Here is a 24,445-nt window from a genome sequence, read left to right as displayed (position 1 = left end):
ACACATGCATGTGCTTCTAGAGAGATAAGGCACACACAAGTTCATTTGCAGCAGAAGCCAGATAAATCCTCAAAGCACTGATAGCAGATGTCCTCTAAAGGCTTTATTTTGGCAATAAGAATTAGGTGTTGAATGCAGTTAGCTTTAATATAATATGTGGAAGAATGTGTGTGAAGTTTTACATTTCATACAAAACAGCAAATCACAAATCACAGCTCAGAAAAAGTTAGTTCAGAGAATTAATTTTTTGCATATGTCTGTTATGTAATGCAAATGATGTTCCTTAAGAGTTCAAATCATTCAAATCATTTCTCTGCTGTGTGTCGACTAGAGAGAGGGGTAATCTTGCTGGTACTTTGCAGTTGTCTGAGGTAAAGAGGGAGCTTTTTGTGTGTGTGTTTTTACTCAAATGGATACATTTGTAGCCAGATGTGATCTAAACCTGACAAACCCAGAGAAAGTTTTTTTAATAAATATATAAAAAGGAAGAATGCTGACATTTTGCAGAAATTCAGGAGATTTTTTTATACCTTTGGGTGACATTTTTTTGGTCCCCATTAGGAGAACATCTTATAAATCATGTCATTTTATTTTGTTTTATGTATTTACTTACTTACATACATATTTATTTATTTATTTATTTATTTATTTATTTATTTAAAAATGTAAAAATGTTACATTTTCAAAAAATGTTTTTTTTTTTTGAGAGGGGTGTTTAGGGTTAGGAATACTATATACAATTGAGGTCAAATATTTACATACACCTTGCAAAATCTGCATAACGTTAATTATTTTACCAAAATAAGAGTGATCACACAAAATGCATGTTATTTTTTATTAAGAACTGACCTGAATACAATATTTCACATAAAAGATGTTTACATATAGTCTACAAGAGAAAATAGTTAAATTTATGAAAATGACCCCCCTGTTCATAAGTTTACATACACTTGATTCTTAATACTCTGTTGTTACCTAAATGATTTACAACTGGTTTTCTTTGTGTAGAGATAGTTGTTCATGAGTCCCTTGTTTGTCCTGAACAGTTAAACTGCCTGCTGTTCTTCAGAAAAACTTTTTAGGTCCCACAAATTCTTTGGTTTTTAGCATTTTTGTGTATTTGAACCCTTTCCAACAATGACTGTATGATTTTGAGATCCATCTTTTCACACTGAGGACAACTGAGAAAACCATTACGCCTATGGAATGTCCCCATAAAATGTGTGTGTGTGTGTGTGTGTGTGTGTGTGTGTGTGTGTGTGTGTGTGTGTGTGTGTGTGTGTGTGTGTGTGTGTGTGTGTGTGTGTGTGTGTGTGTGTGTGTGTGTGTGTGTGTGTGTGTGTGTGTGTGTGTGTGTGTGAAATAAAGGAAATAAATTTAATCCCACACTCACACTCCCATGTTCTGAACTTCATGTGAATTGTGTTCATGTGAAATTAAATTACATACAGTACATTTCTGTTTGACTTTCACAAACTGTCCAGCCAAAAGCCTGGTCACAGCTGAATTCATGCATGTATCTCATGGCCCTGAAAGTTCAGAGTGTGCAGATTTGTAATCTCAGCAATGGGTGAAACTTTGAAGTGAACTAAAATGCATTTTTGTTCACTACATAGTTTCCAAACTTAGCTTTGATGAAATTGCTATTATTCTAAAAAGTGAAACATAGTAACACACTGCCAAAATGCTTTCCTTACTTAGATTGTTTTGTCTTGTTTCCAGCCAAAATATCTAAACATTTTTAAATCAAGAAGGATTTTCTAGAGGAGTAAAAAAATTATTGTCTTGTTTTCAGAAAAAAACATTCAAAATAAAGTGTGTTTCTGCTTGAAACAAGCAAAATAATCTGCCAATGGGGTAAGAAAAATGATCTTGTTTTCTGTTTGAAATAAGATGTTTTTGCTAACCCCACTGGCATTTCTAAGACAAAAAAAACTCATTAAATTTTGACTATTTTCTGAAAACAAGAAAATGATTTTTACTCTAGAAAATCCTTTTTGGTTTAAAATTTTTTTGATATTTTGGCTAGAAACGACAAATAATCTAAGTAAGAAAAGCTTTTTTTGCAGTGCAATACACTAGTTTGTTCTCTAGATTGGAGCAGAATAAAAGTTTCCCTACTCAAATAGATATCAATGTTTAATTAAGGCTGGATTATGCACTTCTCTGATACCTAAAGTGTGAATGAAATGAGAGTTGAAAAGGGAAGTAGAAAAACTAAGGATTTCTCATTAATTGTGCCTGGCTTTTCTCCTCTCTCTCACTCACTCCTTCTGCCCCTGTAGCTTAAACCCGCCCCCTGTTTCATTAGCAGGACCTGCCCTATAAATACGCTCTTTTGGCAGAGAAACTTACTCAGTGCCCTCAGAAACCCCCTCACTGACGCATCCGAGTGCCCAGAGCTGCCAGTCATGAAGGAGCTGAAGAGCAAGGCGTTCTGGAGGGCCGTTTTGGCCGAGCTGGTGGGTATGACCCTCTTCATCTTCCTCAGCATTACAGCTGCAGTTGGAAACCCCAACAATGCCAGTCCAGATCAGGAGGTCAAGGTGGCTCTTGCGTTTGGCTTGTCCATCGCCACTCTCGCGCAAAGCCTCGGGCACATCAGTGGAGCCCACCTGAATCCAGCTGTGACGCTGGGCTTGCTGGCCAGCTGTCAGATCAGCTTGCTGAAGGCTGTGATGTACATCGTGGCCCAGATGTTTGGTGCGGCGCTGGCGAGCGGCATCGTGTATGGCGTCACCAAAGGGGATTCCCTCGGACTAAACGCGGTGAGTACACTGATAAGACGCCTGTCTCTGACTGCTCTGTTTACTTCTTTCAGTCTCTTTACTATTTTAAAATAACCGATATGTACATATTTCAATAAATCTCCAAACTGGAATATTCTGATCTGTAATTAAACGTAAATTTAAAAATGTTGAAAATTGTTAACGTTAAATTAGAGTTGAATCACATGATTGTGTATTGTTTGCTAAAGGTTACTTAGTGTACTTAAAAGTCTTAGATAGCACATGTACACGCAGAGATGTCTATTTAAAGGGACAGTTCATGCAAAAATGGAAAACCTGTTATCATTTATTTCCAAACCTGTATGTTGAGCATAAGCATTTTGAAGATTGTGAGTAACCAGACTTTTTGGTTTTTAATCAATAAATCTCCAAACTGGAAAATTCTGATCTGTAATTAAATGTAAATTTAAAAATCCAGAAAATTTATGATTTGTTAAATTTCATGAATGGAGAAGGTGGAGAAATTGTACATTTTTCTACACGGTTAAAAATATATATCAAATCTAAATTTGGTTGTGTGCAAGTCAGGAATATTATGAACAAATCTAAATATATTAGGTAAAGTCAGCAAAAGCCATTGTAATGTTCAAATAACAAACACACATCTTCTTTAGGTAGCAGCTTAGTATTGTCACTTTTTACAAAATACTAAAGTGTTTGTGTATTACAGTTTATATTACTACTTTATTAATACTGTATTATTATGTATCTTACCTGTTGGAAATATCATCAGCATTTGCCTAAAATAAAATAAAATAAAATAAAATAGTAAACAGAGCAACCTAGTGCCTGGGTTATAGTTATCTAAAACTAAAACCATAAAAAGTTTTTCATATTTCATATAATATATAGAAAAACCATCTAGTTTAACTTGATGTTCTAAAATAACTAACACTAATATATATATATATATATATATATATATATATATATATATATATATATATATAATATAAAACAAACTATATAGGCATATTTAAAAAAAATAAAGTGATAAAATGACAAAAACGCAACAAAACTGATCAAACTATAAGTAATATAAAAATAAAAACTGATTCAAAATGTAAATAGTGATACTAAAGCAACACTGTTCAGCGCGTCAGAGTCAGTCACAGTGAATGGGCGTGTGGGCTCACGATACTCTTATCATCCGTCTTCAGAGGCGGCGTTCTTTCCAGTGATTATGTTTTCTTAACATTTCAAGAAGGCGTAATGCACTTTTTTGGTTAACCAGTAAACAGAGTCATATCATGTTATTGCTGAGTGAAGGCTGTCAGAAGGTTGTCCTCTGAGCCAGAAGACAGGCTTTTTTACCTCAAAGGTGCATTTAGATTGACATTCTTATTCTTGCTTATGCCTTATTGTGTGTTTGTGTTTCATTCAATGCATTGTGATGCCTATGCATGCAAATAAATGAATAAGAATACTAATATTGACCAAAAATATAACTGCATCTAATCTATTTATTTACAGATCAACTCTGAAATTTCTGCTGGTCAAGGTGTTGGTATTGAACTCTTCGCTACCTTCCAGCTAGTGTTATGTGTCATAGCAACCACAGACAAAAGAAGGCGGGACGTCTCAGGCTCCGCCCCTCTGGCCATCGGCCTCAGCGTTGCTCTGGGTCACTTGACAGCCGTAAGTAGTCAGCATTCACACTTGTCCTGCTGCTGTCTTCTGCATCTGCATTCCTGCAAATGTTGTAAATATTGCCAGGGTTACCATATGAATACATAAAGCAACAGGACATGAGCTGAGCAATGCTTAGTTATGTAAATCAGCTTCTGCTTTAAGAGAAATAAAAATATTTGAAATTGGACAGATTATTTCTTTGGCTCAATCACCCATGACTTTTGTTCTTTTGGGGGGGGTTTTCTGTGTGTAGATCAGTTTCACAGGATGCGGAATCAATCCGGCTCGATCCTTCGGCCCTGCAGTGATTCTGCGGGATTTTACCAACCACTGGGTAAAATGACATCTCTGTTTTAAATATTAATACTTGACATCTGAAAATATCTAGGGAATGAATATGTGAAATGTAAACCGTTTAGGATCTTATCAGAAGACAGAATCAGCTCATGTTGAACTTTTATAGTTAATGAGTAACAATTGTATTGTTTTAGATGAATGCCTAGTCAGGAATAATCTATATTAACTTAGTTAAATCACATGTTTGTGTATTGTTTGCTAAAGGTTTCTTAGTGTACTTAAAGTCCAAGATAGCATTCCTAGACGTGTATTTAAAGGGACAGGTATATCCAAAAATCATCATTTATTCACCCTCATGTTGTTCCAAACATTTATGAGTTTCTTTCTTCTGTTGCATTCTGAGCATGAGGATATTTCGAAGAATGTGAGTAACCAAACCATTTCTGGTTCCTACTGACTTCCATAGTATTGGAAAAAAAAATACTATGAAAGTCAATGGGGACCAGAAACTTTGAATGCACAGGTTCTTCAAATTATCTTTTTTTGTGTTCAGCAGAAGAAAGAAACTCATACAGGTTTGGAACAGCTTGAAAGTGAGTAAATGGTAACAGGATTTGTATTTTTGATCGAACTGTCCCTTTAAAGTGTATCTTTTCATCCTGCTGATGTACTGTTTGCTCACCTGCAATATGGTGTTAAATACTCATTTTGAGATGTTTGTACACAAAGACATCTTGGAAATGAAGTTAGTGACATAAAGAAACTCTTTGCCTTAAGTATGATTAGTAGAGACATGAATGATTCTCCAAATTTAGCTTATTAAGGAGAAAAGATCTATTAAATATCTGATTACTCTGCATTTACATTTGAGGATGACTCAAGGCATATTTGGAATCATAAAAACTAGGGGAAAATATGAGGTTACACTCTTAAAAATAAAGGTTGAAAAGTAGACTTGAATAAAGTTGTCAATAAACTGCAAAAAAGTGGCAAATTTAGACTTTAATACAGTTGTCAGTGAACTGCAAAAAAAGTGGACCAAAATGTGTTGCAGAAACAATTTTCACTCCGAAATTGTAAATTTCACAAAAAATAAAACATTGATTTACACAAAAGTAGAAAGTAGAAAAAGTTGTAAAACATACTCCAATACAATTTAGACTTGAATAAAGTTGTCAAATGTTTAAACATTTTTTATAGTAGAAATTAACCACATGCACTAACAACAACATAGAAAAGCTTAGCATTTTAGTAATGGCATGCATCCTTAAAAATATTTTATAAGATATAACCATGGTCCGTGTGACACCGGACCACAAAACCAGTCTTAAGTAGCATGGGTATATTTGTAGCAATAGCCAAAAATAAATTGTATGGGTCAAAAATATAAAAAAAAATTTATGCCAAAAATCATTAGGATATTAAGCAAAGATTATGTCCCATGAAGATATTTTGTAAATTTCCAGCCATAAATATATCAAAACTTAATTTTCAATTAGTAATATGCATTGCTAAGCACTTCATTTTGACAACTTTAAAGGTGACTTTCTCAATATTTTTTTTTTGCACCCTCAGAGTGCAGATTTTCAAATAATTGCATCTCGGCCAAATTTTGTCCTATCCTAACAAACCACTTAACAAAAAAAGTGATGCTTATGACTGGTTTTGTGGTTCCAGGGTCACATATGCAGGCCCTCCCATAAACACATATACTGAATTTGTTGCTTCCAGTCGATGTTTGAAATGATTTCTCTTCTGTTTTCAGGTGTATTGGGTAGGCCCTATGTGTGGAGGTGTGGCAGCTGCTCTGGTCTATGACTTCCTGCTCTACCCTAAACTGGACGACTTCCCCGATCGCGTGAGAGTGCTGGTGTCCGGCCCGTCCACAGACTACGACGTCAATGGTACTGACGATCCCCCTGCTGTTGAGATGTCATCAAAGTGACGCGACACTCTGCGTATTTAGTGTATGATATTCTTCAAGACCACAAAACATCTGTAAATATATCAGTTTTTTTCCCCACAGGGAAACAGCATTAATTTTAATTGCTTATATGACAGGGTAGAACTGCAAATGTAAAAACCGTTTTTGTAATTGTTTAAAGGGACAGCTGGCATTTTGTATGGACTGGTTAGAGTTTTGTATTATTGTTTTTACTCTTATTTAGTGAATCAGTATGTACCTCAGGAAATTTTTTCACTATTTTCGAATTGTTTCACAAAATGTAGAATCACTTTGTGTTTTTGTGAACTTTTTTCACTTTGTATTGTATTATGTGTACACCTATGACATTGTTTTTTGTAATTAAACTTCACGATGTTTAATCTTAAATATGTGTGTGTTTCTCATCAAAGACAAAAGATTAAATACTTGATGTTTTTGAGTTATCAATCAGATATGTGACCCTGGACCACAAAACCAGTCTTAAGTAGCATGGGTATATTTGTAGCAATAGCCAAAACTACATTGTAGGGTTCAAAATTATTGATTTTTCTTTTATGCCAAAAAATCATTAGGATATTAAAAAAAGATCATGTTCCATGAAGATGTAAATTTCCTACCGTAAATGTATCAGAACTTTTGATTAGTAATATGCATTGCTAAGAACTTCATTCGGACAGCTTTAAAGGTGATTTTCTCAATATTTAGATTTTTTTGTACCCTCAGATTCCAGATTTTCAAATATTGTCCTATCCTTACAAACCATACATCAATGGAAAGCTTATTTATTTAGCTTTCAGATGATGTACAAATCCTTTTTTTTTTTAATGACCCTTCTGACTGGTTTTGTGGTCCAGGGTCACATATCAATATAATAATTTTGTTTTGTAAATAATGTAGGATTTCTTGAGGTGGTGCATCCATAAAATGTCAAACAAGCCTACTGTGTTTTAAAATGTTGGCAACTGTCATTTAATCCACTGATGGTAGGTCAAAACTGAACCCAAATGCAGTTCATTTTCAGAAAGTCAGACAGACTTGACTTGAAACTAGACATGAACCTGAACCATGATACTAAAAACTCAGAACAGTGGGCAAACTCAAACAAAGGGACAGGGCACTAGGGAAACAAGAGTGCTATAAATACTAGGGCTAATGAGGGTAGCGAGACACAAATGAGAACAATCAGGAAATCACAGAAAGGAAACAGGAACTACAACTACAAACTAAGAGACTAGACAACAAAACAAGAGCACAAAAGACCCAGAACCCTGACAATAGCAATATTTCACATTTCAAAGATGCTGTGTTTCTTGAAAAGTGCCTGATAAATTCATACATGTATTGAACTTTCTCTAATCCTGCATGGGTCTCAATGGGAAGAGAACATAATGTTAAAATTAAGCATTTGTTTTTGAGTAAAATTAGAAAAGTGCATAATTTTAACATTTTTGAGAGGATTTTGGAGTGAGTGACCTGAATATTTTTATATGTGTGTGGAAGTGCACTTGATGCAGTTATGAAGCTTATCTGAGAACAATCTTGGTGTAAGACATGAAAAAAGCCATAGAGCAACATGAAACAGTGTGTGATACACGCTTATCATGTCTGAACAGCCTAGACCAAGTTCATTTTAGTTCATTTTGCTATTTTTGCACATGCACAAACACTGACTTGTATTTCACAATGTCAAACACTTACAGTTGAAGTCAAAAGTTTACATACACTTTGCAGCATCTGGAAAATGTTGCTTATTTTACCAAAATAACAGGGATCATACAAAATGCATGGAATTTTTTATTTAGTACTGACCTGAATAAGATATTTCACATAGATGTTTATACAAAGATGTTTACATATAGTCCACAAGATAAAATAATTGTTCATTTTATAAAAATGACCCTGGTTTACAAAACACTTGATTCTTAATACTGTGTTGTTACCTAAAAGATGCACATTTTTGTTTAGTGATAGTTGCGCATGAGTTACTTGTTTGTCCTGAACAGTTAAACTGCAAAATTCATTGTTTTTTACAGCATTTTTGTGTATTTGAACTTTCCAACAATGACTGTATGATTTTGAGATCCATCTTTTCACACTGAGGACAACTGAGAGACTCATATGCAACTATTACAGAAGGTTCAAACACTCACTGATGCCTCAGAGAGAAAAAAGTATGCATTAAGAGCTGGGAGGTGAAAACTTTTGAATTTGAAGATCAGGGTAAATGTTACTTATTTTGTCTTCTAGGAAATATGTAAGTATTTTCTGTAGCTTATGAAGGGCAGTACTAAATGAATTGACATTTAGACAAAATAAGAAAAATGTTCACATCTTTATTCTGTTCAAAAGTTTTTACTCCCTGTCTCCTAATGTAATAGCTGCATGTGAGTCCCTCAGTTGTCCAAAATCATACAGTCAATGAAAAAAACAAAGAATTTGTGGGACCTGAAGGATTTTTCTGAAGAACAGCAGGCCGTTTAACTGTTCAGAACAAACAAGAAACTCATAAACAAAAAAAAAGCATAGCTGTGGCTCATTAAGAATCAAATGTGTGTAAACTTTTGAATGAGGTAATTTGTATAAATTCAACTCTTATTCTCTTTTGTGAACTGTATGCAAATGTCTTTTATGTAAAATATCTTATTTAGGTCAGTACTAAATAAAAATAACATGCATTTTGTACGATCCCTCTTATTTTGGTAAAATAACATTTTTTCAGATTCTGCAAGGTGTATGTAAACTTTTGACTTCAACTGTATGTACAAGAATATCAATATTACTCAAATGATGTAATCGTTTATACAATTTTTGAAACTAATGTTGATTTTTAACACCATGTCCTAGTTTCACTGGCTGTGATATTGTTTGGTAATGATTTACCATCATTTTCTTTCATATTGGCTTCTCTGAGAAGAAGGAAGCAAAGTGCTTTAAACTGAAGAATGATGTAAGGAATCTCAAAGTCAACAAACAATAACGTCAGTCCACAAATGTACGGAAATATTTAATTCAGGTGAATAAGCCATCACCCGCTTCTGGAAATGGTCTTTAATGATGTTTAATGGACTAGTAGCCACCCCATGGATAAAGGCTGGAAGCCCACCTCCCTCCTTTGTGCATCTTATCCTGTCGTGTATCCTGTTCCACACCAAGGAATGTCGCATCTCTTTTTCCTTATTGTTCCCAAGGTCATGTAGTAAACCAGTGTTTATGAATGAGTAACCTGGTAATAAATATATAAATAGATTCTCTGCATGGTAAAAATCCAAAATTTTGTTTTTTGGTCCAAAGTCTACAATCTGTACTAATGGACACAAATTGATAGAATGTTTTAAGTTTGATTTTGCCATAATTGGCAGAAAATGAAATATTCTTGTTGAGTCAGGTTGCCATCTTGTGGTGTGACTGACAGGAATGCATGGATGTTGGAGATAATGGCAGACTGCTGCTGTGTCTAATAGGGCTAATAGGGCAGAGATCATCACAAATGGGTAGGATTTCTCCCTATAATAACCTATGCATAGGAAGAAATCTGGAATCGCATGTTATGATTTATTAGGATTATACCCTATCAGTGAGTGCAAAGAAGATGCAGGCCCACTTTTGCAACCAGGGTACATTGTACTCAAATAATACTAAAACTTAATTGTACCTAACAGAAAAAAAAAACTTACTGAATGACTTACAGGTGTTATGTTGTGTGTTTTTGGACAATACAGGGGGAAATCTGTTAATGTTTAACCCTTGTACGACCTTATAGACATTTTTGTCCATTTCAGTTTTGTTTTTTGTTATACCTGTACCTGTGTTAATGCCAACTGCATAAATCTTAGCTCAGGTGTTTATTTTTATTGAAATTTGAATATTTCACCCTCATTTCCTTAAAAAAATACTCACACTCAGGACCTTAAGGACAAAAATGTCCACATTGAAACCCATTAAAACTACAATTTTTTAACCCAGGGCCATTTGACTATAAAATGATGCAATATTTGCTAATAGGCATTTTTCATTTTTTCATTAAAAACACCTGTGGCAATATATAAAGAAACCAGCATTTAAAGGGTTACAATTCTGAAAATGGATGAATGTTTGGTTTCTATGGATAGAACAGATGCTGGTTAAAAAAATAAAATAAAATTTGCATTTGTGAAAGTGGAAAAGAAATTATAATAAATCATATTTTTATGACAGTTTGTGGAAATGGACATTTTTGTCGATTTTGCACCTATGTGTAACTTTTTTTTTTTTGAACGCACAAGGGTTATTGTTCTATTATTTTGAAATTTCGATTTCAATTTAAGTTGATTGCAATGATGGTATTCCCCTATATTAGCACATTAGGTAATTTGCCCTACACACACATACCGTGCATCCAAAAAGGATTCACAGTGCTTCACTTTTTCCACATTTTGTTATGTTACAGCTTTATTCCAAAATTGATTAAATTCATTATTTACCTCAAAATTCTACAAACAATACCCTATAATGGCAACGTCAAATAAATTTGTTTGAAATCTTTGCAAATGTATTAAAAATAAAAAACTTGAAAATAAAAGTCACATGTACATAAGCATTCACAGCCACACAATGCATGACAGTGATTTCATTATATCTGCACAATCATGTGTAGCATCTTATGTTTGTGACTTTTATTAGAGACATGCTAACATCTCTGACATAGTGCAGAAATGGAAGAAATCACTAGATTTATTACATGAACTTATTTGGCAACTGGAAACAATGCAACTATGCAGCAGTGATGATTTGGGTATGTTCACAACCTTCTATAAGCAGAAAGATCACACAAACAATTACAGTGCTTTCACAACCTTAATGTGCTGCTGTTCATTACCTATCAAAACATTAAATACAACATTAACAGCATGGTAAATAAAAAAATATATAAACATAAAATATATAAACTTATATAATGTTTGTGTGCGGTTGTAACGGCTCGATGGTCAGAAGAGGCAGGATGAGGATCTAAATCAAAGACTATAGAATACCAAAGACATGTCACTCGTGTAGTTTTGAATGGGGAAAAATGCAACGCTCATTATGGCCGCGAAGCCCCGCCTTCTTAGTGAAAGAGCCAATCGTTCATGAGTAAAGTCAGCGCGTCACTGCGGCTGTGTCTAAATTCAGGGTCTACATCCTTTGGAGGACTCATTTGAAGGATGTTACGTCACAGCGCCGCGACGAAGGCTGTCCAAATTCGTAGGATCCTTCAAATGCAGCCCACAAATACGTCCTCCTTTTCCCCGAATTGGAAGGATGGGTCTGGTGGATCCTTTCCCGTCCTACCTATCCCATAATTCCTTTCGGCAGAGCGCTTTTCAGAATTTTCAAAAATGGCGGACGAAGCGAGCGGCAGTAATGCCTAAGTTAAAAAAAAAAAACTTAGCGTTAAGCTTATTATTATTATTTTTTTACATTTGTATGTTTATATGTTTAAAAACATCACTTTCGTAAACTAGCTTCTTTCTTACTGCCTGTGTGAATATCCCCTTACACACAGCTAATTTCTTGTTAGTGATTGAAGCTGTTTTTAACGCTTTTAGGGACGAAAGAGCAGTTATTTTGTTTTGTGCAGTACAGATAACCTTACTTCTTGCTTAGCGCTGTCACGGTTGCTAGGCGACAGGATATGAGCAACGGGTAGGGGAGGGAACTGAAAGAAGGGTAGGCTGTCCAAATTCACAGACACCTACTTCCAGGTTTTGCGGTCTTCGGAGGACCCCTCCTCCTTCAACCTGGTAGGAAGGATCCTAAGGAGGATGCAGACCCTGAATTTGGACACAGCCTGCAGCTGCAGTTAGAAGTCCCGGTTGCTATAGAAACAGTCGGCGCTCTAAGACGTGCGTTCAGTACTGCGCATGCGCACTGGCTCATCTAGCCAGAAAAATAAGCGTTTTTTAACGCTATTAAAGCACAAGGAACTATATTTATGAGGCAGTTCTTGTTGGATTCCTTTGGAGATTTCAAATATGAAATTTAATCGTAAGTTTGGCGAACAGTTTTGGAGAATTTGATGTTTCCCCATTCAAAGAGATAGGAGCTGCACTTGGATGCCCGAGAGGCGTTTCAAAGATGGCCGCCGAGTGACATGACTTGTCTTAAAAGGACTTTGTCTGAATGCAGTAGTTTATTTGGAACTCCACAAAGAAACAAGGAATACAGGAACTCAGACTCGGGCAAGAAACAACCATGACAAAACATTACACATTTAACAACTGACAAACCACAGAGGAAACACAAGGACTATTTATACACAAGACAGAGGTAATGATCTAATAGGTAACCATGGAAACTAACAGGGGAATGGGCGTGGTGTAATAAGTATCCATGGCAACAAATAGGGGAGCAGAGAGGCAGGGAAGCAGAAAACAATAGGGCACAGAAACAACAAAATAAAAGTCCTTAAACACAAACACAGCAAACACTGACCAGACTCATGACATAGCCCCCCCCTCAAAGGAGTGGCTTCCAGACGCTCTAAACAAAAACTCAAGTCCAGGAGGGGGGGTGGGCAGCTCAGGCAGAACAGGGGGAGCGAAGGAGGGCCAGGTCCATGACTGGGGAACTGAAGCAGAGCGGAAGGCCAGGGTGGAGCAGGCTGAGCAGGGGCCCACCAGGGCAGAGCAGACAGAGCGGGAGCCCACCAGGGCGGAACAGGAGGCGCAGAAGCCCTCCAGGGCAGAGCAGGAGGCGCAGGAGCCCTCCAGGGCGGAGCAGGAGGCGCAGGAGCCCTCCAGGGCAGAACAGGAGGCGCAGGAGCCCACCAGGGCAGAGCAGGAGGCGCAGGAGCCCACCAGGGCGGAGCAGGAGGCGCAGGAGCCCACCAGGGCGGAGCAGGAGGCGCAGGAGCCCTCCAGGGCGGAACAGGAGGCGCAGGAGCCCACCAGGGCGGAGCAGATGGAGCAAGAGCCCACCAGGGCGGAGCAGATGGAGCAAGAGCCCACCAGGGCGGAGCAGATGGAGCAAGAGCCCACCAGGGCGGAGCAGATGGAGCAAGAGCCCGCCAGGGCGGAGCAGATGGAGCAAGAGCCCGCCAGGGCGGAGCTGGAGCCCACCAGGGCAGAGCCAAAGGAGCAGGAGCCCACCAGGGCGGAGCAGAAGGAGCAGGAGCCCACCAGGGCGGATCAGAAGGAGCAGGAGCCCACCAGGGCGGATCAGAAGGAGCAGGAGCCCACCAAGGTGGAGCAGATGGAGCAGGAGCCCACCAGGGCGGAGCAGAAGGAGCAGGAGCCCACCAGGGCGGAGCAGGAGCCCACCAGGCTGGGACAGACAGACCTGAAACACAGACCACGGACACAGAAACAAAGAGGTCATGGAGTTCACTGACAGCCTTCGTACCCGTGAGAGGTCGGGCAGAGAGTTCATAGATGGCCTCCTTGGCCAGGACAGGGCAGACAGGGACCACAGGAATGGCCTCCATAGCCGTGACAGAGGGGACCGGAAACTCGGGAACGGCCTCCATAGCCGTGACAGGATGGACAGGAATCTCAGGAACGGCCTCCATAGCCATGACAGGATAGACAGGAATCTCAGGAACGGCCTCCATAGCCGTGACAGGATAGACAGGAATCTCAGGAATGGCCTCCATAGCCGTGACAGAGGGGACCGGAAACTCAGGAACGGCCTCCATAGCCCTGACAGGATAGACAGAAATCTCAGGAACGGCCTCCATAGCCGTGACAGGACAGACAGGAATCTCAGGAACGACCTCCTCAGGGGATTCCGCCATAGACGCCGCCTCCATAAAAGGCATGGGCGCAGCGGACATGTGGACAGATGAGGCCCTTGAAGAACAGTGTGCAGCCCACACACTTAAAAGGGCAATGGCCCTCATGCTTGAGGGTGTGAGGCTTAGAAGACAGATGAGGCTCGGGCGTGACATCGCTTGACCTTGAAGGGATGACTGTGACTTGACTTCGTTTTAGTGGAACAGCTGTGACTCGATTTGGCGTGGCAGGAACAGCTGTGACTCGACTTGGCGTGGCAGGAACAGCTGTGACTCGATTTGGCGTGGCAGGAACAGCTGTGACTCGACTTGACGTGACTCAGGAGGTACTGCTGTGTCTTGGCGTGACTCAGGAGGTACTGCTGTAGTGTCTTGACTTGACGTAGGGTGTGGTATAGTGTCTTGGCCTGACTCAGGAAGTGCTGCTTGACTTGACTCAGGAAGTGCTGCTTGACTTGACTCAGGAAGTGGTATAGTGTCTTGGCTTGAATCAGGAAGTGCTGCTGTGTCTTGACTTGACTCTGAAGGAACAGCTGCGACTAAACTTGGCTTTGAAAATACACCTGCGACTTGACTTGGTACAGGGATTGCGGCTACGACCTGACTTGACTTTGTAGGAACAGCAGTAGTGACGTGACTTGCCTTGGCAGGAACAGCAGCTGTGATATGGCTTGACTGTGCAGGAACAGCAGCTGGCGCAGGTTCAGGAGAAGCAGATATGACGTTAGCGGGCGCTGACTTGGCTAATGTAAGTTTGGGGAGACCAGCTGCTCGAGCCGATAGCAGCGGTGGGTCCTCCACGCTAGACACCAACCCTCTTGAGATGGAGTTGGCACGATAAAGTGTAGATGTAGCGGCCATCTTGGCCGGGGACTCAGGCTTGGCGGCCATCTTGGCCGGGGATTCAGGAACAGAGGCCATATTGGCTGGGAACTCGGGAACGGGAACGGTGGCCATCTTGGCCAGGGATTCAGGCTTGGCGGCCATCTTGGCCGAGGATTCAGGAACGGAGGCCATCTTGGCGACAGGCTTTGGCGTGGCGGCCATATTGTGCAGAGGCTTTGGAAGAACGGCCATCTTGTAAACAGGTTCTGGAAGGGCGGCCATCTTGTGAACAGACTCTGGATGGGCCGCCATCTTGTGAACAGGCCCTGTGCTAGCAGACATCCTGTGCTGTGGCTCTGGGCTGGTGACCATCTTGTGAGTGGACTCAACCTCAACCACAGTAAACGGAGATTTACAATACAACAGAACAAAGTCAATAAACTGTGCAAGGGTCCAATTGGGGTCTTCATCAGGTAAGTTGAAACTGATATCTGGGTCAAGTCCACTCCAGAAACATTCCTTAATCATGGTCTCCTCCCAAGGTGCCAGGTGACTATAAGTAATGAATTCTTCCACATAACACTCGATGGGACGGCCATTTTGGAAAATGGAGCAGAGCAAACTCACGGGGTTGAATGAACTTCCTGCTAGATCCATAATTTGGTCAGTAGTTCTGTAACGGCTCGATGGTCAGAAGAGGCAGGATGAGGATCGAAATGCAGTAGTTTATTTGGAACTCCACAAAGAAACAAGGAATACAGGAACTCAGACTCGGGCAAGAAACAACCATGACAAAACATTACACATTTAACCACTGACAAACCACAGAGGAAACACAAGGACTATTTATACACAAGACAGAGGTGATGATCTAATAGGTAACCATGGAAACTAACAGGGGAATGGGCGTGGTGTAATAAGTGTCCATGGCAACAAATAGGGGAGCAGAGAGGCAGGGAAGCAGAAAACAATGGGGCACAGAAACAACAAAATAAAAGTCCTTAAACACAAACACAGCAAACACTGACCAGACTCATGACAGCGGTAGTGTGGTAAAACAGGAAAAATGATGCCTATAATTTCAAAGTGAAGGCTTAAACTAGACCCTACACTTAAAAGTGCTCTTTTAGTTCCTTCTTGGACAACCAACCAATCACAGTCTTCAAAAGGCTGTGTCATAGCTAGCAACGGGGTCAACCCCGCCTCCACACTAAGATAAAAGTTTTTGTCTTTTCTTTACTCAGAGTTGCTCTTAGATTGATCCTGAATCACTTTTAAGACAAGACTCTATACGTAGGAATTTTTAAGCTAAATTAAAAGCTTTCTGAGAGGATTCTTAGAATCTTTAAGAATACGGGCCCAGATCGGTGAAGTCTTTCAGTGATGTTTGTCCTTCTGTAAGTTTCTCCTATCTCCACATATGATCATGGAGCTCAACTAGAGTGACCATCAGGTTCTTGGTCCCCACTCTAGACAAAGCCCTTCTTAATCATTTGCACAGTTTGGCCAGGAGGCCAGCTTTAAGAGTCCTGGTGATTCCAAACTTCTTCCATTTACAGATAATGGAGGCCACTGTGCTCATTGAGACCTTCAATGTTGCAGAAATGTTTCTGTACCCTTCCACAGATCTGTGCCTCGATACAATCCTGTCTCGTAGGCCTACAGACAATTCCTTGAACTTCATGGCTTGGTTTGTACTCATGCTGTTAACTGTGGGACCTTATATAGACAGGTGTGTGCATTTACAAATGACGTCCAATCAACTGAATTTACTGCAGGTGGATTTCAATCAAGTTGTAGAAACATCTCAAGGATGATCAGTGGAAACAGGATGCACCTGAGCTCCATTTTGAGTGTCATGGAAAAGGCTGTGAACATTTATGTACATGTGATTTTTTTTTTATTTGATTTTTTTTTTTTTTTTTTTTTTTTATAAATTTGTAAAAATTTCAAACAAATTTCTTTCACTTTGTCATTATGGGGTATTGTTTGTAGAATTTGGAGGGAAATAATGAATTTAGTCTATGTTGGAATAAGGCTGTAACATAACAAATTTTAGAAAAAGTGAAGCGTTGTGAATACTTTCCCGATGCACTGTAAACAAACATACACCTAGGCAGGCAAATGAGAGGGTTGTTTATAGGGTTTTATAGGGTATATTGGATTACAGTGTAGTGCAAAGGTTTTCTAGGGCAATCTCTGACCATTTATACACTTTCTACACATAAAAGTGAAAGATACAAATCTATTTGTCCTGTTTTTGGCAGTAGCACAAGTGCGTACAGCATGTCAGGCAATGTGGCAACTTTGTACATCTTACCAACTTGCGAGTACATTTTATGTGTTGTCAATGGTCAAAAAGGCCTAAATGGTCCTAAATCTATTAATGTGCACACCTGAACTAGCTAATTAAGGTCTTCAGGATCACTAGAAAGTTACAGGCAGGTGAGTTTAATCAAGGTTGGAACTAAACTCTGTGAACATGGACTTCAAGGTCCAGAGTTGAGACCCTTGCTCTGACCTGTTCTGACACAAATGTTTGGCACAAACATTCAGCCTGATTTTTGCATGCAATTTTCAGATTAATGCATACAAAATGGCGATGGACTAAATGAAAATGCAAATTCACTCTCTGACAGTAGGTGGCGCTTAGAAAAATTTGACACTGCACAACTTTCCGTTTGTGACACCACTTGTCAAAAAATATATACAGTCAAGCCCGAAATTATTCATACCCCTGGCAAATTCTGACTTAAAGTTACTTTTATTCAACCAGCAAGTTATTATTATTATTATTATTTTTTTTTTTTTTTGACTGGAATTGACACAGGCTTCTCCCAAAAGATAGTAAGACGATGTACAGGCATCATTGTGGAAAAAAAAATATTTCTAAGCTTTTATTTAAATTTGAACACAAAGTGGCATGTCCAAAATTATTAAAACCCCTTGCAAACTGTCACAGTCTATGGAAAATTCAAAGTTATATACCATTCCAAATAGTCCAAACTGTTCTAAAGCATTCTAATTAGCCTGATTCATTGGGAACAGCTGTTTTAATCAACTCAACAGGAGAAACACAGAAGCTCTTTGAATGAATAATAATTTTGGACATGCCACTTTTTGTTTAAATGTAAATAAAAGATGCCTCTTGTACATTGTCTTATTATCTTCTGGGAGACGTCTGTGTCATTTCTAATAAATAAATAAAAAAAACTTGCTCGTTGAATAAAAGTATTGCCAGGGGTATGAATAATTTCAGGCTTGACTGTATATATTATTTTTTATTTATATTATTTACAGATTTGTGTATTCTATCCAACACCAAGTCGTAGTTTTATGCAACAACAGTGGCTTTGGAAATGTGACCAAAATCACAAATCTTATTGTTTGGCTACTTTTTTTCACAAGTAAAATGTTTATCACATCAAACATTTGTCTTGGTGTGAATATGTCTTAAAACCTGGAAACAGTGAATAGTGTGCTCACTATGCACCAGATACATCCGGGCAGCATAGGATCTTGCAAACATATGACTCCAAAAAATGCAACATGCAAAGATTTTGATTTGAAAACTGTATCTTCTGGAACTTAATGTTTTTGTAGTGTGACATTAGCTTTTAGGCAGTTAGCAATTAAGTACCTCCTTCCTCCTGCCATTTTCTGTTCTAAAACTGTGGTTGCTTTGTTAAAACCAGTTTCCTGTCAACCATCTTTCACCAAGTGTTTATAAATGGTAGCTTAGCTGGCATTTTCATTTACCAACTAAAAGGCAGAAAAGGAACAATACTCAAAATGGCACGAGAGCTTAAAAGTTGGTCGTTTTGGCGGGCGGTATTGGCCGAGTTCGTCGGGATGACCGTTTTTGTTTTTATTGGCATAGCCTCGGCCATCGGAAACAAGCATAACAGATTTCCCGACCAAGAGGTTAAAGTAGCTTTAGCTTTTGGCCTGGCCATTGCCACATTGGCTCAGAGTTTGGGGCATATCAGTGGAGCCCACCTGAACCCAGCTATTACTTTAGGACTTTTAGTCAGCTGTCAGATCAGTGTCTTCAAGGCCTTCATGTATATCGTTGCCCAGATGGTGGGAGCTGTGCTGGCAAGTGGCATTATGCTCAAAGTTAGTCCTGACCCTGAAACAACACTGGCACTCAATATGGTAAGTTGCTTTATACGTAATATTAAATTACAACCACTAATAGCACATTCAGAATTGCATTACATTGCATTGTCATTTGGAGACTTTGTTAGAGGCTACTGTAAGTTACACAAATGTTTATTTTATCAAGCTGTGAATTTGTATGTTGGTTTTAAATTCAAAAATGTCTTAAAGTTTATTCCAGTATCTTTTCTTACTTTCTTTTTTTTTTTTTTTTTTTTTTTTTTGCTTGTATAACAATAAAACCACAGTGGCATGTTTTCAGGCAAGGTTTATTTATAAAATGAGTTTTTAAAGGCTTTTGTGTTTGGGTTTTTAGAAAATGTATTTTAAGGGCTTTCAAGTCTAACATGTGCATTTAAAATATGAAATATGTTTAAAAACATTTATGCATACACTACCAGTCAAAAGTTTTTGAATAGTAAAATTCTTCTGTTCAAAAAGTACATTACAGTAAAAAAAGATAAACATAAAAACAGTAATATAAATACAGTAAAAAACAGTAATATTGTGAAATATTTTTACTATTTAAAATAACTGCTTTTTTATTTTATATATTTTAAAAAGTAATTTATTCCTGTGGTCAAAACTGAAATTTCAGCATCATTACTCCAGTCTTCAGTGTCACATGATCCTTCAGAAATCATTCAATAATATGTTGATTTGCTGTTCAAGAAACATTTTTTATTAATATTAATATTTAAAACAGTTTTCAGGATTCTTTGATGAACAGAAAGATCCAAAGAACAGATCCAAAGAAAGGGGAAATTATAGAAATTAGTAATTTTATTTAGCAAGAATGCTTTAAATTAGTTTCTAAGTGATGATAAAGACATTTATAATGTTACAAAAGATTTCTATTTCTTCTGAACTTTGTATTCATCAAAGAAACCTGAAAAAAATGAACGATTTCTGAAGGATCACGTGACTGTAGTAATGATGCTTAAAATTCAGCTTTGAAATCACAGGAATAAATTACATTTTAAAATATATTCAAATAGAAAACGGTTATTTAAATAGTAAAAACATTTCAAATTTACTGTTTTTGCTGTACTTTAGATCAAATAAATGCAGGCTTGGTGAGCAGAAAAACATTAAAAGACTTACTGTTCAAAAACTTTTGACTGGTAGTGTAATATTATTTCATAAGCTGTTAACTTAGTAAACATTTTCCAGATGCTTTAGTGCAGTGATGATATAAAATGACAATAATCTTGACCTAAGAGACCAGTTTACAGTTTTTTTTCACATCTTTTTTTTTATGTTTTAATCACAGTTTCCTTTTGCAAAAACAGTTGTTTGCCATTTGTGTACACTGAAAAAAATGCTTTTCTTTTATTTATTTTTTTGTCTTGTTTCCAGCCAAAATATCAAAAAATTCTTAAACCAAGAAGGATTTTCTAGACAAGTAAAAATTAATGTCTTGTTTTCAGAAAAATCAAGTCAAAATTAGGTGTGTTTTTGTTTGAAACAAGCTAAATAATCCGCCAACTGGGTAAGAAAAATAATCTTGTTATCTGTTTGAAATAAGATTTTTTTTTTTCTAACCCCATTGGCAGATTATTTTGCATGTTCTAAGCAAAAACTCACTTAATTTTGACTTGTTTCTTCTGACAACAAAACAATAATTTTAACTCGTTTAGAAAATCTTTCTTGATTTCAAAATTTTTTGATATTTTGGCTGGAAACAAGACAAAAAAAATCTAAGTTTTAAAAAAAAGCATTCTCTTTCAGGAATTTTATTTTGTAAATGTTAAAATTGTTACCGTACAATATGTTACCGTAGGTTCCCACTCTGACAATTTATCCATTGTAGTATGACTAATAAGGTCAGTGTTTGTTAAATGTTTTTTTCTTCTGACAATAATGTTGCAATTGCTCAAAATTCAACTGCATTTATTATCCAGATTTGTTGCTGTAAGGTGACTGTAGTAGTATAATCATGTTGAATCCGTATTTTGCAGCTTTACAAAGTAATCCCACATTTTATATTTTCTTATTTTTCTTATAGCTAAGTAATGGAGTGAAACCGGGTCAGGGGTTTGCCATTGAGCTTTTTGCAACCTTTCAGCTGGTCCTCTGTGTCTTGGCCTCAACAGACAAACATCGAACTGATGTTGCAGGCTCTGCACCCCTAGCCATCGGACTGTCGGTCGGTTTAGGGCACCTAGTTGCAGTAAGCACTCGATAATTTACTTTTCATCAACCAAAAGTAAATGTTTCACAATAATCTTGGAAATTAGATGAGTCAACTTTAAATCAAGCTTAGTCAAGTCTGCTCATCGTAAACTTCTAAACTCATCATTTCCATCCCTAGATCAGTTACACTGGGTGCGGCATCAACCCCGCTCGATCTTTTGGACCAGCCGTTGTTCTCGAAGCATTTAAAAACCACTGGGTATGTTTTTCCCACATTCTTTGATTGTTCTAAGAACAAATGGTAACATTTTAGTTGATAGTCCAAGTTGCAACTTCATTAGAATATTAATGCTGGTCTTTTAACAGACACTCGACTGACTATAAGTAAGCTAACTTTGCAAGAACATGTTAATATATTTAACTAACCCTAACCATAATCAGTCTACTAAGACTCTGAGAGTTAGTCAACATGTAGTTGACTAACTCGATAGTGGACTACCAAAATAAAGTTTATCCATGTGCTGAATAGAAACTGATTGCACGTAATCAGGTTCCACACTGTTTCCACAAAATTTTTTGTCTTGTTTCCGACCAAAATATCTAACAATTATAAAAAAAAACAAAAAAACAAGTCAAAATTAAGTGAGTTTTTGGCTTAGAACAAGTTAAATAATCTGCCAATATGGTAAGCAAATAAATCTTATTTTTAAACAGAAAACAGTATTCTTTTTCTTACCACATAAGCAGAAAGTTATTTTTCTTGATTTAAGCATTTTTAGATATTTGGACTGGAAACAAGACAAAGAAATCTAAGTAAGAAAAGCATGTTTTGCAGTGGCAATAATTTAGTATTTGTAATTAGATTATATTACATTTTAAAATACATGTAATCACACTACAGTTACTTTTTTATTGATTGCATATTATTCACATGACATGTAGGTAAAATATGTTTTAATCTTTGTTCATTTTAGTTTATAAAATACAACCATAATCATTTGCTCATGTTAGTTCAAAGTGCATTAACTAATGTTAACAGACTTGTGATTTTAATAATGCATTAGTAAATGCTAAAATTATTACTATACATTAAGGTTAATGAATGCTGTAGAACTATATATTTTCACAGTTGTCTGAGAAATAAAATGTTGCATATAATCAAGCAAATTATATATGAACAAATCCCTCTGTAAAAACCTTCAGTATTATTACAGGAATAAAAATGTCAAGTGTGTAAGTGCTACTGAAGTGGAGATTTATGGCTCAGTGTAGGAGAAAAAAACACATTTTGAGAAAACAGCCTTTAAGAATATGTATTGTAATTGAATCTATTGACATATAGATAAAGTGATGTAAAATAAACACTTAACGGTGTTTTTAGATGTTTTCTTTCCACTAGTCCACTTTATGAAAAACCAAAAAGCCCAAAATCTCAAATTTGACAGGTGCATGAAACAACTTTGTTATAAATAGTGGTTATATCTGTTCAAATGCACTGCATCTCAAATCAACAACTGTTTTTGCATGCTTTGTAACACCTTTCTCTAAGTTATAGGGCAAAAAGGAAAATGATTGGTTCTTTTAGAATACTTGCAAACATTTTGCAAAAAAAGGTGAAAATGTACAACTTAATTGTTTATAGTTTTGTAACAAATTACTTCCTCACATAGATCTACTGGATTGCACCGATGTGTGGTGGTGTGGCTGCTGCTCTTGTGTACGACTTCTTGCTCTGCCCAAGAAAGGAAGCGTTTCGCAAGCGTTTGAATGTTCTGAAAGGCACGGCTGATCCGGACCCGTCTGCGACTGAAGCCCTAATTGAACCCCGAACCCCCAGATCTGGTTCTGGTCAGTGGCCCAGGCCCTGAATGTGTCTTGTAAACACACCTGCTTGTTATGTCCTTTTTTTGGCATGTAGACTCACTATATTGCCAAAAGTATTGGGACACCCACTTCAAATGAACAGGTTTGACTACTTTAGTAATTTCCATGAGTACAAATCTTAAAGTTTAAGCATGTAATGATATTCTAGGGAATTCTGTGCTTCTAATTGTATAGCAATAGTTTGGACAGGACTCTCTTCAATTCTAAGATAGCAATGCCTTTTTGTATAAGGCAAGGTTCAAAAATAAAAGAAAGAAGAACTTGACTGGTCTGCATAAAGCCTAAGTCCTAATCCCAGCTGAACCCCTCTGGTGTGACTTTAAATGCAGACCTTGAGCCAAAATCTCATCACCAAATACCAGTGACTTGTACAAACACTATGGACAAAAGTATTGGGACACCCCCTTCTTTAGAACAGAAAAAGGCACTTTCAGAACTGTGGCAACAAAGATGGAAACATAATTAATGTAATTAAAAATTGTATTTCCATCTCTGGTGCAACGGTTTTGGAAGTGTCTAAAACGACTGTACCCATATGGACAAGTCATTGGTGTTTGGTGATGAGTTTTTGGCTCAAGGTCTGCATTTTAAGTCACACCAGAGATGCTCAGCTGGGATTAGGACTTAGGCTTTATGCAAACCAGTCAAGTTCTTCCACATTGACTTAATTATTTCTTCTAGAAATTTGCCTTATACACAAAGGCATTATCATATTAGAATAAAAGAGGGTCCGGTCCAAACTGTTGCTATAAAATTAGAAGCACACAATCCCCTAGAATATCATTATTTGCTTAAACATTAAGATGTGTAATCATGGAAATTACTAAAGTAGTCAAACCTGTTCATTAGAAGCGGGTGTCCAAATACTTTAGGCAATATAGTGTACCTGGTAACTATAACATCTACATAAAACACCAAAACATGCAATAGCATTTCTCTTGTCTTTTCTAATTTCTTCTCAGTCATTGTTCTAATGACAATGTTTCCTCAGCTTGTTTCTGGCTAAATTGACAGCTACTTCTGTGTTCT

At 37.4% G+C, this 24,445-nt stretch overlaps 2 protein-coding genes across 2 annotated transcripts; both read left to right on the top strand.

The window, feature by feature from the left end:
- Positions 1–2,369: 2,369 nt before the first annotated feature.
- aqp1a.1 (aquaporin 1a (Colton blood group), tandem duplicate 1) lies at positions 2,370–7,050 on the top strand. Its single transcript, XM_073848653.1, has 4 exons — positions 2,370–2,768; positions 4,263–4,427; positions 4,675–4,755; positions 6,484–7,050. Exons 1-4 carry the CDS (start codon positions 2,412–2,414, stop codon positions 6,661–6,663), a joined length of 783 nt encoding a protein of 260 aa, XP_073704754.1. The 5' UTR covers positions 2,370–2,411; the 3' UTR covers positions 6,664–7,050.
- An 11,977-nt stretch (positions 7,051–19,027) lies between these two features.
- aqp1a.2 (aquaporin 1a (Colton blood group), tandem duplicate 2) lies at positions 19,028–23,786 on the top strand. Its single transcript, XM_073848334.1, has 4 exons — positions 19,028–19,393; positions 21,405–21,569; positions 21,711–21,791; positions 23,203–23,786. Exons 1-4 carry the CDS (start codon positions 19,028–19,030, stop codon positions 23,398–23,400), a joined length of 810 nt encoding a protein of 269 aa, XP_073704435.1. The 3' UTR covers positions 23,401–23,786.
- Positions 23,787–24,445: the final 659 nt, after the last annotated feature.

This window comes from Garra rufa, chromosome 10 (assembly GCF_049309525.1).
Source record: "Garra rufa chromosome 10, GarRuf1.0, whole genome shotgun sequence".
Classification (NCBI taxonomy): domain Eukaryota; kingdom Metazoa; phylum Chordata; class Actinopteri; order Cypriniformes; family Cyprinidae; genus Garra; species Garra rufa.
The sequence above is the reverse complement of the archived record's forward strand: the minus strand, read 5'-3'. Positions and strand labels throughout refer to the sequence as shown.